General features: G+C 51.1%; 1 protein-coding gene across 1 annotated transcript; it reads right to left on the bottom strand.

Moving 5' to 3' along the window:
- Positions 1–3,449: 3,449 nt before the first annotated feature.
- RCN2 (reticulocalbin 2) lies at positions 3,450–13,747 on the bottom strand. The gene is made up of 4 exons (XM_089668194.1): positions 13,541–13,747; positions 11,470–11,566; positions 8,457–8,599; positions 3,450–6,707 (listed from the first exon to the last, which is right to left on the bottom strand). Exons 1-4 carry the CDS (start codon positions 13,730–13,732, stop codon positions 6,555–6,557), a joined length of 585 nt encoding a protein of 194 aa, XP_089524320.1. The 5' UTR covers positions 13,733–13,747; the 3' UTR covers positions 3,450–6,554.
- Positions 13,748–14,187: the final 440 nt, after the last annotated feature.

Raw genomic sequence — 14,187 nt, 5'->3', positions numbered from 1 at the left:
GAATAGGGGACAGAGGACACTACTGTTGGGGGGGGTGATGTGAAGGGGGACAGAAGACATTACTATTGGGGGTGTTGATGTGAAGGGAGGGAGAGGACACTAATGGGGGGGGGGGGGGAGTTGATGTGTATATATGACAGAGGACACTACTGTTGGGGGGGGGGTGATGTGAAGGGGGACAGAAGACTACTATTGGGGGTGTTGATGTGAAGGGAGGGAGAGGACACTAATGGGGGGGGGGGGGGGGGTTGATGTGTATATATGACAGAGGACACTACTGTTGGGGGGGTGATGTGAAGGGGGACAGCAGACATTACTGTTGGGGGTGTTGATGTGAAGGGAGGAAGAGGACACTAATGGGGGGGGGGGGGTTGATGTGTATATATGACAGAGGACACTACTGCTGGGGGGGGGGGTGATGTGAAGGGGGACAGAAGACATTACTGTTGGGGGTGTTGATGTGAAGGGAGGAAGAGGACACTAATGGGGGGGGGGGGGTTGATGTGAATATGGGACAGAGGACACTACTGTTGAGGGGGAGTGATGTGAAGGGGGGACAGACAAAATTGTTGGGGGGTGTTGATGTAAATGGAGATGGAGGACGCTGCTGGGGGGGGGGAGGGAGGTGACATGAAGGGGGACAGAGGACACTACTGTGAATGAAGGGAACTGTGATGTGAAGGGGGGGGGGGGGGGTTCAGCAGGCTGCTGTCAATGGGATGGGGGGGTGATGAGAACACTATTGTGAAAACCTGGGCAGGGGGGTGCCGAGGACCAGTGTGTAACACATCAATATGTAAGAATGGGATTGAGATACAAGAGTGGGGGGGCTGTGATGTGAAGGATCTGAGTCATCGCACAAAAATGCGATTTGGATCTCTTCTGGGGAAAAAAAAACCCAATTTTCTGACTTCCATGAAGTTTAGTTCAATACTCCAGCTTTAGACTGGATCGCACTTCCAACATGGCGACAACCTGAAGTGGACCATATTCTGTTCTGCTACTAAACAACTTTGCGATGGATTGGAGATGAGGTGATCCGGGTCTTCACATCCAACATCAGAACTTGACCTCACAAATGGGCACAAATTCCCACAGACACCCTCCAACAACTTGGGGGAAGTCTTCTCAGAAGAATGGAAGATAGTGTAGCCTCAAAAGGGGCATCTACTTATTCATGGGCATGAGGGGGATGGGAGGTGCAAATCCATATCAAGGTCATGGTTTTGGAATGGGATGGCTTACAAGCTCATGATGGTCAAATGCATAAAGTCAGCTCTAGGAAAAAAAAGGAAAAGACCATGGTTTGACCAGTTTGGTGTGGAGGGACTCCGGAGTCCTGTACAGAGCCCTGACCTCAACCTACTGAACACCTTTGGGATGAATTGAAAGACTGATAGTGAGCCGGGTCTTCTCATCCAACATCAGTACCTCACAAATGCAAGTGTACAATCCAAAATGGCGTTGTGTATAAGTGGGTGGTGCAGCGACTGTTGGCTGGAACCAAACAGAATCACTAAGGGAGAATGTCACCAGCACACCGAGGATCACCAATATGGATCCAAACGTTTTAATGAATGATCACAGAGTTACAGCAAGGCAACGTTTCGTAGTCTCACAGGACCCCTTCATCAGGCATGTGACGATGAAGGGGTCCTGGGAGACTCCGAAACATTGCCTTGCTGTAACTATGTGATCGTTCATTAAAACTTTTGGACTCATATTGGTGATCCTCGGTGTGCTGGTGACATTCTCCCTAACCTCACAAATGGACATAAATTCCCATAGACACTCGAAAATCTTGTAGGAAGCTTCCCAGAAGAGTGGAGCCAGCTCCACAACGACATGGTTGTACCAATTTGGTGTGGAGGAACTCCAATGTCCTGCACAGAGCCCTGACCTCAACCCTACTTTTGGAAGACCTTTGGTATAAGGTTTTCTCGTCAGTACCTACCCTTAACTGTACCAAACGTCTTTCGGATGAGGTCTTCTTATCCCAAAGGTGTACAATAGGTTTGAGGTCCTGGAGGAACTCCAATGTTCTGCACAGAGCCCTGACCTCAACTCTACTGAACACCCTGGGGATGAATTGGAACACCGATAGTGAGCCAGGTCTTCTCATCTAACATAAGCTTCCCAGAAGAGTGGAGCAAGCTCCATAAGGACATGGTTTGACCAATTTGGATGAGGTCTTCTTATCCCAAAGGTGTACAATAGGTTTGAGGTCCTGGAGGAACTCCAATGTTCTGCACAGAGCCCTGACCTCAACTCTACTGAACACCCTGGGGATGAATTGGAACACCGATAGTGAGCCAGGTCTTCTCATCTAACATAGGCTTCCCAGAAGAGTGGAGCAAGCTCCATAAGGACATGGTTTGACCAATTTGGATGAGGTCTTCTTATCCCAAAGGTGTACAATAGGTTTGAGGTGCTGGAGGAACTCCAATGTTCTGCACAGAGCCCTGACCTCAACTCTACTGAACACCCTGGGGATGAATTGGAACACCGATAGTGAGCCAGGTCTTCTCATCTACATAAGCTTCCCAGAAGAGTGGATCGAGCTCCATAAGGACATGGTTTGACCAATTTGGATGAGGTCTTCTTATCCCAAAGGTGTACACTAGGTTTGAGGTCCTGGAGGAACTCCAGTGTTCTGCACAGAGCCCTGACCTCAACTCTACTGAACACCCTGGGGATGAATTGGAACACCGATAGTGAGCCAGGTCTTCTCATCTAACATAGGCTTCCCAGAAGAGTGGAGCAAGCTCCATAAGGCCATGGTTTGACCAATTTGGATGAGGTCTTCTTATCCCAAAGGTGTACAATAGGTTTGAGGTCCTGGAGGAACTCCAATGTTCTGCACAGAGCCCTGACCTCAACTCTACTGAACACCCTGGGGATGAATTGGAACACAGATAGTGAGCCAGGTCTTCTCATCTACATAAGCTTCCCAGAAGAGTGGATCGAGCTCCATAAGGACATGGTTTGACCAATTTGGATGAGGTCTTCTTATTCCCAAAGGTGCTCAGGTTTGTGGTCCTGGTGGAACTCGAGTCTTCTGCACAGGACACTGATTTCAACCCTACTAAACACCTTTGGGATGAATTGAAACACTGATGGCAAGCCAGGTCTATTTTTGGTTCTCAACATGTGAGCCAGGTCTTCTCATCCAACATCAGCAGCTGACCTCAAATTCCCTCAGACACCTCCAAAACCTTGTGGGAGGTCCTCCCAAGAGAGTGAGTTATAGACACAAGGTGGGGGGGGGGGGGTCAGTAACTCTATTATTGGCCATGGTACTGGAATGCCTGACAACCTCATCTAGGTGTGATAGATGTCAACATACTTTGGGGCATACAGTGTTCGAGGTAAAAGATTCGCCTTCGCATGACATGACAAGTCCAACATTGTTGTAGTAAATCCAGCAAGAAAAACATCGGACTTCAAGATGAGTTAACCGTTTTGTAAACTTTATCCAAGGCCAGGAAAACTGGAGGGAATACTCAGCCAATACACACGAGGCTCTGTCCACACGGGGGGGGGGGGGGGGAGGGGGAGGGACGTTTATTCTGTTACATACGGAGGCACTAAAATGGCAGAACAAAACGCTGCCAATCCTACAAGAGGTACCCAGAGGAGCGACCTCCAGCCAGTACAGAGCTGGTGGAAAGGGGAGGGGAGGGGGGGGGTCTCTGTGATTGGCTGGAACATGCCCCTCTCTCTGTCTCCCAATAGATCCCTCTAAAGGCAGAGGGAGGTATTACAGCAGGATGTAAACACAAGTAGGGAGGCCGCAGATCGTGGTGGAGGGGGGAGGGGAGGAGGGGCGCACACTGATCATGTAAGGTACCGAGGTCCATTCAGTCTGCTGTAGCCAACAGGGAAAATGACAACTAAAAATAAAAGGGTAGCCACCCACGTATATGAAATCGGGGGCTCTGTGAAATGCCCCACCCCTTGGGACTGTCTTTGTAAGAGCTCCTCGCTTTTTTTGACAAAATATCCATTTATTTTTTTAACAATAAAGTTTAGATGTGTGGTTGGGAGGAGTTAAAAACAATAATTTTTAACGCCCCTCCAAGCGCCTCCCCCCTTAAAGTGAAACTTCACTCTCTCAGTCAACACCGACTCGTAATCCTTATGCAGCTTCATAAATAGTCAGGAAATTATATCAGATTGATTTGTTCTGAACTCTTTTTTAACATTTCTTCACTTCCTGGTTTCTGGCCTAGACAAATGATATCATACATCCCAGAAGTCTTCAGGAGAGGAGGAGGAGTTTTCTCAGTTAAGCACACCCTACATGCTTGAGTTAAGGGCAGATAGATTCCAGGAAGTAAATGCTAAATGAATCATCTGCCCTTACTACAGATGGCCATAAATGCTGGGGGGGGGGTTTCAATGTGATTTCGTAGCAAAAGAAAGCATGGAGACGTGGATGGATGGAGACGTGGATGGATGGAGACATGGAGGGATGGAGACATGGAGGAATGGAGACATGGAGGAATGGAGACATGAATGAATGGTTGGTTGAAGACATGGATGGATAGTTGAAGATATGAATGGATGGATGGTTGCTTGGAGACATGGATGGATGGATGGTTGGAGACATGAATGAATGGTTGGTTGGAGACATGAATGAATGGTTGGATGGATGGATGGTTGGTTGGAGACATGGATAGATGGTTGGCTGGAGACATGGATGGATGGTTGGAGACATGAATGAATGGTTGGATGGATGGATGGTTGGCTGGAGACATGAATGAATGGATGGATGGATAGTTGGTTGGATGGTTGGTTGGAGACACAAATTAATGGTTGGATAGATGGATGGATGGTTGGAGACATGAATGAATGGTTGGATGGATGGATGGATGGATGGTTGGTTGGAGACACGAATGAATGGTTGGATGGATGGATGGTTGGTTGGTTGGAGACATGAATGAATGGTTGGATGGATGGCTGTAGACATGAATGAATGGATGGATGGATGGATAGTTGGTTGAATGGTTGGTTGGAGACATGAATGAATGGTTGGATGGATGGTTGGTTGGAGACATGAATGGATGGATGGATGGTTGGTTGGAGACATGGATAGACGGATGGGAGAGTTTGCTTGAAATATTTTTATTTTTGGTTTGCGGTGCTCAGATGCAGTGAATTTCCACAATGCAATGGCAGGAGACGGGGGGTGGGGGTGGGGGGGTGCTCACCTGCCGTGGCCGGGATGCTTTGCTTCGTGGCCATTGCAAAAAACTAACAATTAACATTTTGTGATCGGTGGGCGGCAAACCTGAGGAACGCAATCCAATCAAGAGAAGGGGGAGGAGCTACAAACACACCATAACTGCATGCAGTGCGGCGTGATCACTTTTCGGAGAAGCGGTGGGTTAGGCGCACGTCTACAAGTCGGACAATCCCGATGCACAAAGAGCTCTCACCGCAATCTTCGTCTTAAAAACTATCCAAGAAGCGCAGCGGGATGAAGGTTAGCACGGTTACCTTGCAGCGCTGGGGTCCCAGATCAATATCCTGCCCAGGACACTACCTGCATGGAGTTTGCAACTTCTCCCTGTGCTTTCCTGGGTCTCCTCCCACAATCCTGCCATGACTGGCTCCTGTCTAAACTGGCCGGAGTGGATGTATGTGATGGGGACTGTGGACTGGGCGCTCCTTGGGGACTGTGGACTGGACGCTCCTCGGGGACTGTGGACTGGACGCTCCTCGGGGACAGGGACTGGTGTGACTGTACGGCATGTAAACTGTTGGCGATGTACAGATCTGACAATGGCGCCACTGACACCAAGGGACTGCGATGGACGCAGCATGCCTGTTATTTCCCCATTACATGGGAGGAACACCGAGAACCGGAGCTTGCCACAGTTCTAAAACAGGAAGTTAAAGATGGAAGACCGGAGGGGGCGGCGGGCGGGATCCACATTTCAGGAGTAGAAAAAAAAAAAACTCAATATGGGTCAGGAAAGGAAACGCAGCCCCCCGTGTGCCGCCCTGACGGCCGACTATTCCAGATCCTGGCTTCACTCTAAAAGTTAAATATGTAACAAAATCTGTCAGTGAGGACCAACAACGGGGGCGGGGGCGGCCCACAACGGGGACGGGGGCGGCCCACAACGGGGACGGGGGCGGCCCACAACGGGGACGGGGGCGGCCCACAACGGGGACGGCCCACAACGGGGACAGGGGCGGCCCACAACGGGGACGGCCCACAACGGGGACGGGGACGGCCCACAACGGGGACGGGGACGGCCCACAACGGGGATGGCTGACGCCATCTTCTACCCACTGACTGGTAACATTCGTTGTAACGTTCGTCATCTGTATCTCTGAAGGGTCACGGTTGTTCCTTGAACGTTTGGTCCGGGACTTTCAAGAACAAAAAAAATAAAAAGCTATAAAGTTCAGGTTTTTTCACACATAACTGGTTGGCTCTATAGACGGCTAATCTCTCACTTCCCGCTAAGTTATACAAAGTCGTCTTTTAGTCACCCGAGACGCGCTATAAATAGAAAAATAAAGAGTTCGGCTTCGGCGGCTCAGAGCTCGTCGTGGTAGAAATGTTCGTCCTGAAGCTGCCGGCCGTAATCTGTGGCTTCGCTGGTGAGGAAGATGTCCCGGCTCTGCATGATCTCCGCTTCCGAAAGTCTCCCATCGCCGTCCTTGTCAATGGATTCCACCAGATGACTGGCCTGTACAAGAAAGAGACATTCGCCATAGAGACATTGGTCAGAGCAGGAACATTCATCACAGAGAGACACTGGCCATAGAGGAACATTCGTCACAGAGAAACATTCGTCATAGAGAGACACTGGCATTTAGGGAACATTCGTCACAGAGAGACACTGGTCAGAGCAGGAACATTCGTCACAGAGAGACACTGGTCAGAGCAGGAACATTCGTCACAGAGAGACATTGGTCAGAGCAGGAACATTCATCATAGAGAGACACTGGCCATAGAGGAACATTCGTCACAGAGAAACATTCGTCATAGAGAGACACTGGCATTTAGGGAACATTCGTCACAGAGAGACACTGGTCAGAGCAGGAACATTCGTCACAGAGAGACATTGGTCAGAGCAGGAACATTCGTCACAGAGAGACATTGGTCAGAGCAGGAACATTAGTCACAGAGAGACACTGGTCAGAGCAGGAACATTCGTCACAGAGAGACACTGGTCAGAGCAGGAACATTCATCACAGAGAGACACTGGCCATAGAGGGACATTCGTCACAGAGAGACACTGGCATTTAGGGAACATTCGTCACAGAGAGACACTGGCCATAGAGGAACATTGGCCATAGAGGAACATTCGTCATAGAGAGACACTGGCATTTAGGGAACATTCGTCACAGAGAGACACTGGCCATAGAGGAACATTCGTCACAGAGAGACACTGGTCAGAGCAGGAACATTCGTCACAGAGAGACATTGGTCAGAGCAGGAACATTCGTCACAGAGAGACATTGGTCAGAGCAGGAACATTAGTCACAGAGAGACACTGGTCAGAGCAGGAACATTCGTCACAGAGAGACACTGGTCAGAGCAGGAACATTCATCACAGAGAGACACTGGCCATAGAGGGACATTCGTCACAGAGAGACACTGGCATTTAGGGAACATTCGTCACAGAGAGACACTGGCCATAGAGGAACATTGGCCATAGAGGAACATTCGTCATAGAGAGACACTGGCATTTAGGGAACATTCGTCACAGAGAGACACTGGCCATAGAGGAACATTCGTCACAGAGAGACACTGGTCAGAGCAGGAACATTCGTCACAGAGAGACATTGGTCAGAGCAGGAACATTCGTCACAGAGAGACATTGGTCAGAGCAGGAACATTCGTCACAGAGAGACATTGGTCAGAGCAGGAACATTCGTCACAGAGAGACATTGGTCAGAGCAGGAACATTCGTCACAGAGAGACACTGGCCATAGAGGAACATTCGTCACAGAGAGACACTGGCCATAGAGGGACATTCGTCACAGAGAGACACTGGCATTTAGGGAACATTCGTCACAGAGAGACACTGGCCATAGAGGGACATTCGTCACAGAGAGACACTGGCCATAGAGGGGACACTCGTCATAGAGGGGACACTCGTCAGAGGGACATTCGTCAGAGGGACATTCGTCAGAGGGACATTCGTCAGAGAGGGACATTCGTCAGAGGAACATTCGTCAGAGGGACATTCGTCAGAGGGACATTCGTCAGAGAGGAACACTCGTCAGAGAGGAACACTCGTCAGAGAGGAACACTCGTCAGAGAGGAACACTCGTCAGAGGGACATTCGTCAGAGCGGGATCACCAAAGTCATATATACAATTTGTCCATCAATAACGAGTTGACTGAAGACCAAGAGTAAAGTTTGCCCATTTCTACAGATTTGCAGCGATGAGGAAATCTCCTCCAGTATTCTGGGAGTGAAGCTCACCTCCTCCTGTGACACCCCGACATTGTTTGGGACGATCCAAGACAGAAGTTCGGTGGGGTTGAGCTTCCCGTCACCATCCTTGTCATAATCGTTCTCAAAGCGGTCTCGTTCCACAATCACCCACTGGGGGTCTTCGGTGGCATCTTTAAGAAATGAAAAACAAATGGATACGAATTCCACAATGGTGGTCCCCTCATCCCAACCCCCGCTACCAGCCAGCAGGGACCTACGAATTCTGGAAAAGGAGATACCAGGAAAAATGCGCATTTTTACATAAAACATTCACATTTCTTAACTTCCTCCTGCCAGCCCTATGTAAATACACCGACAGTCATCGACCACCGACAGGTAGTATACAATGTATCACAGACTGGGTCCTGTACGTATACAATGTATCATAGACTGGATCCTGTACGTATACAATGTATCATAGACTGGGTCCTGTACGTATACAATGTATCATAGACTGCGTCCTGTACGTATACAATGTATCATAGACTGGGTCCTGTACGTATACAATGTATCATAGACTGGATCCTGTATGTATACAATGTATGATATAATGTGTCCTGTATGTATACAATGTATCATAGACTGGGTCCTGTATGTATACAATGTATCATAGACTGGGTCCTGTATGTATACAATGTATCACAGACTGGATCCTGTACGTATACAATGTATGATATAATGTGTCCTGTACGTATACAATGTATCATAGACTGGGTCCTGTATGTATACAATGTATCACAGACTGCGTCCTGTACGTATACAATGTATCATAGACTGGGTCCTGTACGTATACAATGTATCATAGACTGGGTCCTGTACGTATACAATGTATCATAGACTGGGTCCTGTACGTATACAATGTATCATAGACTGGATCCTGTACGTATACAATGTATCACAGACTGGGTCCTGTACGTGTACAATGTATCACAGACTGGGTCCTGTACGTATACAATGTATCACAGACTGGGTCCTGTACGTATACAATGTATCACAGACTGGGTCCTGTACGTATACAATGTATCATAGACTGCGTCCTGTACGTATACAATGTATCATAGACTGCGTCCTGTACGTATACAATGTATCATAGACTGCGTCCTGTACGTATACAATGTATCATAGACTGCGTCCTGTACGTATACAATGTATCATAGACTGGATCCTGTACGTATACAATGTATCATAGACTGGGTCCTGTATGTATACATTGTATCTCTCTCCTCCATTCAAAGAAAGCACAGGGGTGGGCTTCACAGTGAATGACCATTGTGATAGCCAATTAGAGGCTATCACAGCGATCAGGTGACCCAAAATCGAGAGTTCCGGGTCCGGATAATTTGTACGGGACTCGGGGCTCTCAGTAACACCCGGTCTTGGTGCTGGGAGCGTGCCGTACGGCACAAAGACAGGTGAGCCAATACGCGGCCCTACGGAAAAAAGCCCAGTTCTGTCAGGCCGCATTGTGTGGTGTCGGCACCAAGGGAACAAGAAGCCTCAGAAAAGATAAAATATCTATTGGACTGTTATAGATACATTGTTGCAGAACTTGTTCCATATGATATCCAGCAGAATGTTGTGTGAATTTATCATCAGTATATAAATGAGACTTTAGGGTAAGCACAGCTTATTTCAGGCATAATGTAGTCACCGCCGGGATCAGCGTCTGTCTGGACCCAGGATCAACGCCCGGACCCAGGATCGGCGCCCGTCCGGACCCAGGATCAACGCCCGGACCCAGGATCGGCGCCCGTCCGGACCCAGGATCGACGCCCGGACCCAGGATCGGCGCCCGTCCGGACCCAGGATCGGCGCCCGTCCGGACCCAGGATCGGCGCCCGTCCGGACCCAGGATCGGCGTCTGACTGGACCCAGGATCGGCGCCCGTCCGGACCCAGGATCGGCGTCTGACTGGACCCAGGATCGGCGCCCGCCCGGACCCAGGATCGGCGCCCGCCCGGACCCAGGATCGGCGTCTGACTGGACCCAGGATCGGCGCCCGCCCGGACCCAGGATCGGCGCCCGCCCGGACCCAGGATCGGCGTCTTACCGGACCCAGGATCGGCGTCTTACCGGACCCAGGATCGGCGCCCGTCCGGACCCAGGATCGGCGCCCGCCCGGACCCAGGATCGGCGCCCGCCCGGACCCAGGATCGGCGCCCGCCCGGACCCAGGATCGGCGCCCGCCCGGACCCAGGATCGGCGCCCGCCCGGACCCAGGATCGGCGCCCGCCCGGACCCAGGATCGGCGCCCGCCCGGACCCAGGATCGGCGCCCGCCCGGACCCAGGATCGGCGCCCGCCCGGACCCAGGATCGGCGCCCGCCCGGACCCAGGATCGGCGCCCGGACCCAGGATCGGCGCCCGTCCGGACCCAGGATCGGCGCCCGTCCGGACCCAGGATCGGCGCCCGTCCGGACCCAGGATCGGCGCCCGTCCGGACCCAGGATCGGCGCCCGTCCGGACCCAGGATCGGCGCCCGTCCGGACCCAGGATCGGCGCCCGTCCGGACCCAGGATCGGCGCCCGTCCGGACCCAGGATCGGCGCCCGTCCGGACCCAGGATCGGCGCCCGTCCGGACCCAGGATCGGCGCCCGTCCGGACCCAGGATCAACGCCCGGACCCAGGATCGGCGCCCGTCCGGACCCAGGATCGGCGTCTTACCGGACCCAGGATCGGCGCCCGTCCGGACCCAGGATCGGCGCCCGTCCGGACCCAGGATCGGCGTCTGACTGGACCCAGGATCGGCGCCCGCCCGGACCCAGGATAGGCGCCCGCCCGGACCCAGGATCGGCGCCCGCCCGGACCCAGGATCGGCGCCCGCCCGGACCCAGGATCGGCGCCCGCCCGGACCCAGGATCGGCGCCCGCCCGGACCCAGGATCGGCGCCCGCCCGGACCCAGGATCGGCGCCCGCCCGGACCCAGGATCGGCGCCCAGACCTAGGGATACTGCATGGCGGTCGGTTTGGCGTTGAGAAGGTGACATTTGTTTTCCTCATACCTGGATCCTGGGAGTATTCACCGAGGTATTCCTCCAAACTAACAAATCCATCGCCATCCTTGTCATGTTCTTCTAATGCTCCTTCGATAACGAACTCCTACAATGTGATTACAATGGACAGTTATTACAATATACTTGTATGATCTCTGCCCCCCATATCAGGAAACGTTCGATGTCTGACGTGGAAAGCCGATGTTCTACCTTTCTGTTCTCTCGTGATGTTATCCTCCCGTCTTCCTGCTAGGAGACCATCCTTCACCCCAGGGATCCCCACCATACACAGTCTGGCCTCCAAGGGTCCCCTATGTCCCGGGGCTACAGAGTAGAGGGTCATACCATGTGCCATCTCCATCACCCATCACCACCCTCAGTACGTGAGTGCCGGAGGTTCCTCGTATTTATACAACCACATTCTCCCAGATGTTCCTTCTATAGACAAAGACATCGATGCTCCAGGGGGTCTTCCAGATCATCTACTGGCCATAGATGTGAATCCGGACCCATCCCCCTCGCAGTATCTGGATACGCACAGCCTGCACCTCTGCAGTTTTCTCTTAATATCTAGAAAGTTTTCATGCCGATAGCGCAAACTCACAACGTAGACTGCGGCAGATCGCTCACCGCCTCACCTTCCCCAACCACCTCGATGGGGACCTTTCATGACATGACCAGCAGTATACATTGGGGGGTGTACAGTGCTCTCCTATCTATGGCTAGCCGCTTCCAACTGCTCTATAGTGGAAGTGCTGCTACGGGGCGGCAGGGATGCGCAAAATCACACACATATATATATATACATGATTTGCATTTCCAGGTAGGAGGCACACGTGTGTGCGCTCCCTACCCGCGCCGCTAATGGCTCCTCGGCATGTCAATCACCGGATCCCAACCGCCGATTCTCGCCTGGGACTCTGTGATCGTCGGCGGAGCTGACAGGGGAGAGGTCTGTATGCAGACAATACAGATCTCTCCCGTCAGCACAGACATGCTGCTTTGCATTGCTCTGCACAGGATTGCAATACAAAGCAGCATGTTTACATAGTAAAACAGTCCACAACGCACTGTTAACCCTTTGATGGCCCCAGATGTTAACCCCCTCCTGCCCAGTGTCATTAGTACAGTGTCGGGGCTTTATATTAGCACTGATCCCTGTATTGGTGCCACTGGGGATGTCAGTGGCAATTATTCTGTCCTCCCCCCCCCCCCCCCAGTGTCAGAATGCCCGCCGCAGTCCCGCTATAATTCGCTGATCGCCGCCATTACTAGTACAAAAAAGAATTCCAGTATATATATACACACATACATACATATATATACACACACACCGCCATTTGTAAATGCTATAACTTTCACGTAAACCAATTAATTTACACATATCGGGATTTTTTTTTTTTAGCGAAGACACGGAGCGAAGACACGGAGCGGGAGACATTTTGGCCGAAATTCATGAAGAAATTATTTTTCTGGATATGTTTTATAGCAAAAAGGCAAAAATATTGTTTTTCTTTTTTTCAAAATTGTCGGTCTTTTTGTTTATAATGGAAAACAAAAAGAAAACAAAAGCGCAGAGGTGATCAAGTACCACCGAAAAAAGCTCTATTTGTGGGGAAAAAAATTATATAAATTTCCTTTATGTACAGCGTCGCATGACCGCACAATTGTCAGTTAAAGTAACGCAGCGCTGTATCACATAAAATGGCCTGGTCAGGAAGGGGGGGGGGGGTAAATCGTCTGGAGGGCAAGTGGCTAGAATACATTCCACATCCACATACCGCCCCCCCCCCCCCCACAAGATGGTCCTGTGAAGTAGAAGACGTGCCCAATACACGTTCAGCAACATTCCAACACAACCTCCCAGAGCAGCACAACATCAAAGAGGAACACCAGGCACCGTGTACATAGCTATGGGGGTCTATGAATCTTCCATGTTGTCTGATGGCCCCGGATGATGCCAATCACTGACACCGCTACTACAATGATACACCACCTTTCCTTCCTTTGATGTTGGATATGTAGGTTCCTCTCCATCTAGTGAGGGGGTGTCCGGCTATCACTCTTTATGGGTTCTTACCGACATGTAATCCGTTTCTTCAGGATGCTCAAAGTCTGTAAATTCTCTCAGATTCAACCCCGGATTATTGTCGCGTTCCGCGCGTTCAAATCTCTTCTTGTCCCTTAAATGGATCTTTCGAAGAAAAAAAAACACTTTCAGTAAAACAGACGACATTTCTGTCTGCAGGTTTAGATACGCCAAGTACTTCATCTCTACAGAGGCCCCGGAAAGGAATGGCAAAGGGGGGGGGGGGGAGATGACATGCTTAACCTGGGTGTCACCTGGGCAGGAAGTGGAGGGAAATCTCTTCAACAGGTCCAGTAATAATCTAACGGAGGATTCAGTCCTTCTCCACTAAGAATGGTTTGGAGCTCGAATGGAAATAGTTCTGCTTAACCTACCAGTGTAGCAAACTTCCCCATCAGAGATGGACGCGGAGTTCCCCTTTTGTTATTCCTCAATCTTTTATTCCCCACCCCCTCCCTTCCTGAGAGGCACAGGGACAGATGTGTAAGTGTTAAAAGTTGCTGGCAGGCTGGAGCAGAAGGGGGCCCAGCACTACAAAGCCCCCCCATAGAGACAGCAGACTCTCTGTCCCAAGGCCTGTGTAAACCCGCACCTCCTAACCAAGATAAGGTAGTTCCCCCCCCCCCCACCCCGGACTT

Source organism: Staurois parvus, unplaced genomic scaffold, assembly GCF_062004578.1.
Source record: "Staurois parvus isolate SC_StPar_1 unplaced genomic scaffold, SC_StPar_1.0 ptg003940l, whole genome shotgun sequence".
Lineage (NCBI taxonomy): Eukaryota > Metazoa > Chordata > Amphibia > Anura > Ranidae > Staurois > Staurois parvus.
The sequence above is the reverse complement of the archived record's forward strand: the minus strand, read 5'-3'. Positions and strand labels throughout refer to the sequence as shown.

Excerpts from the sequence above, each read along its gene's own strand:
- RCN2 (XM_089668194.1), bottom strand. The coding sequence starts at position 13,732 with ATGAAGTACTTGGCGTATCTAAACCTGCAGACAGAAATGTCGTCTGTT. Across the intron at positions 8,600-11,469 it reads TGAATACTCCCAGGATCCAG|ATGCCACCGAAGACCCCCAG; the intron begins GTATGAGGAAAA and ends CATTTCTTAAAG. Across the intron at positions 6,708-8,456 it reads TCGGGGTGTCACAGGAGGAG|GCCAGTCATCTGGTGGAATC; the intron begins GTGAGCTTCACT and ends TTTCTTGTACAG.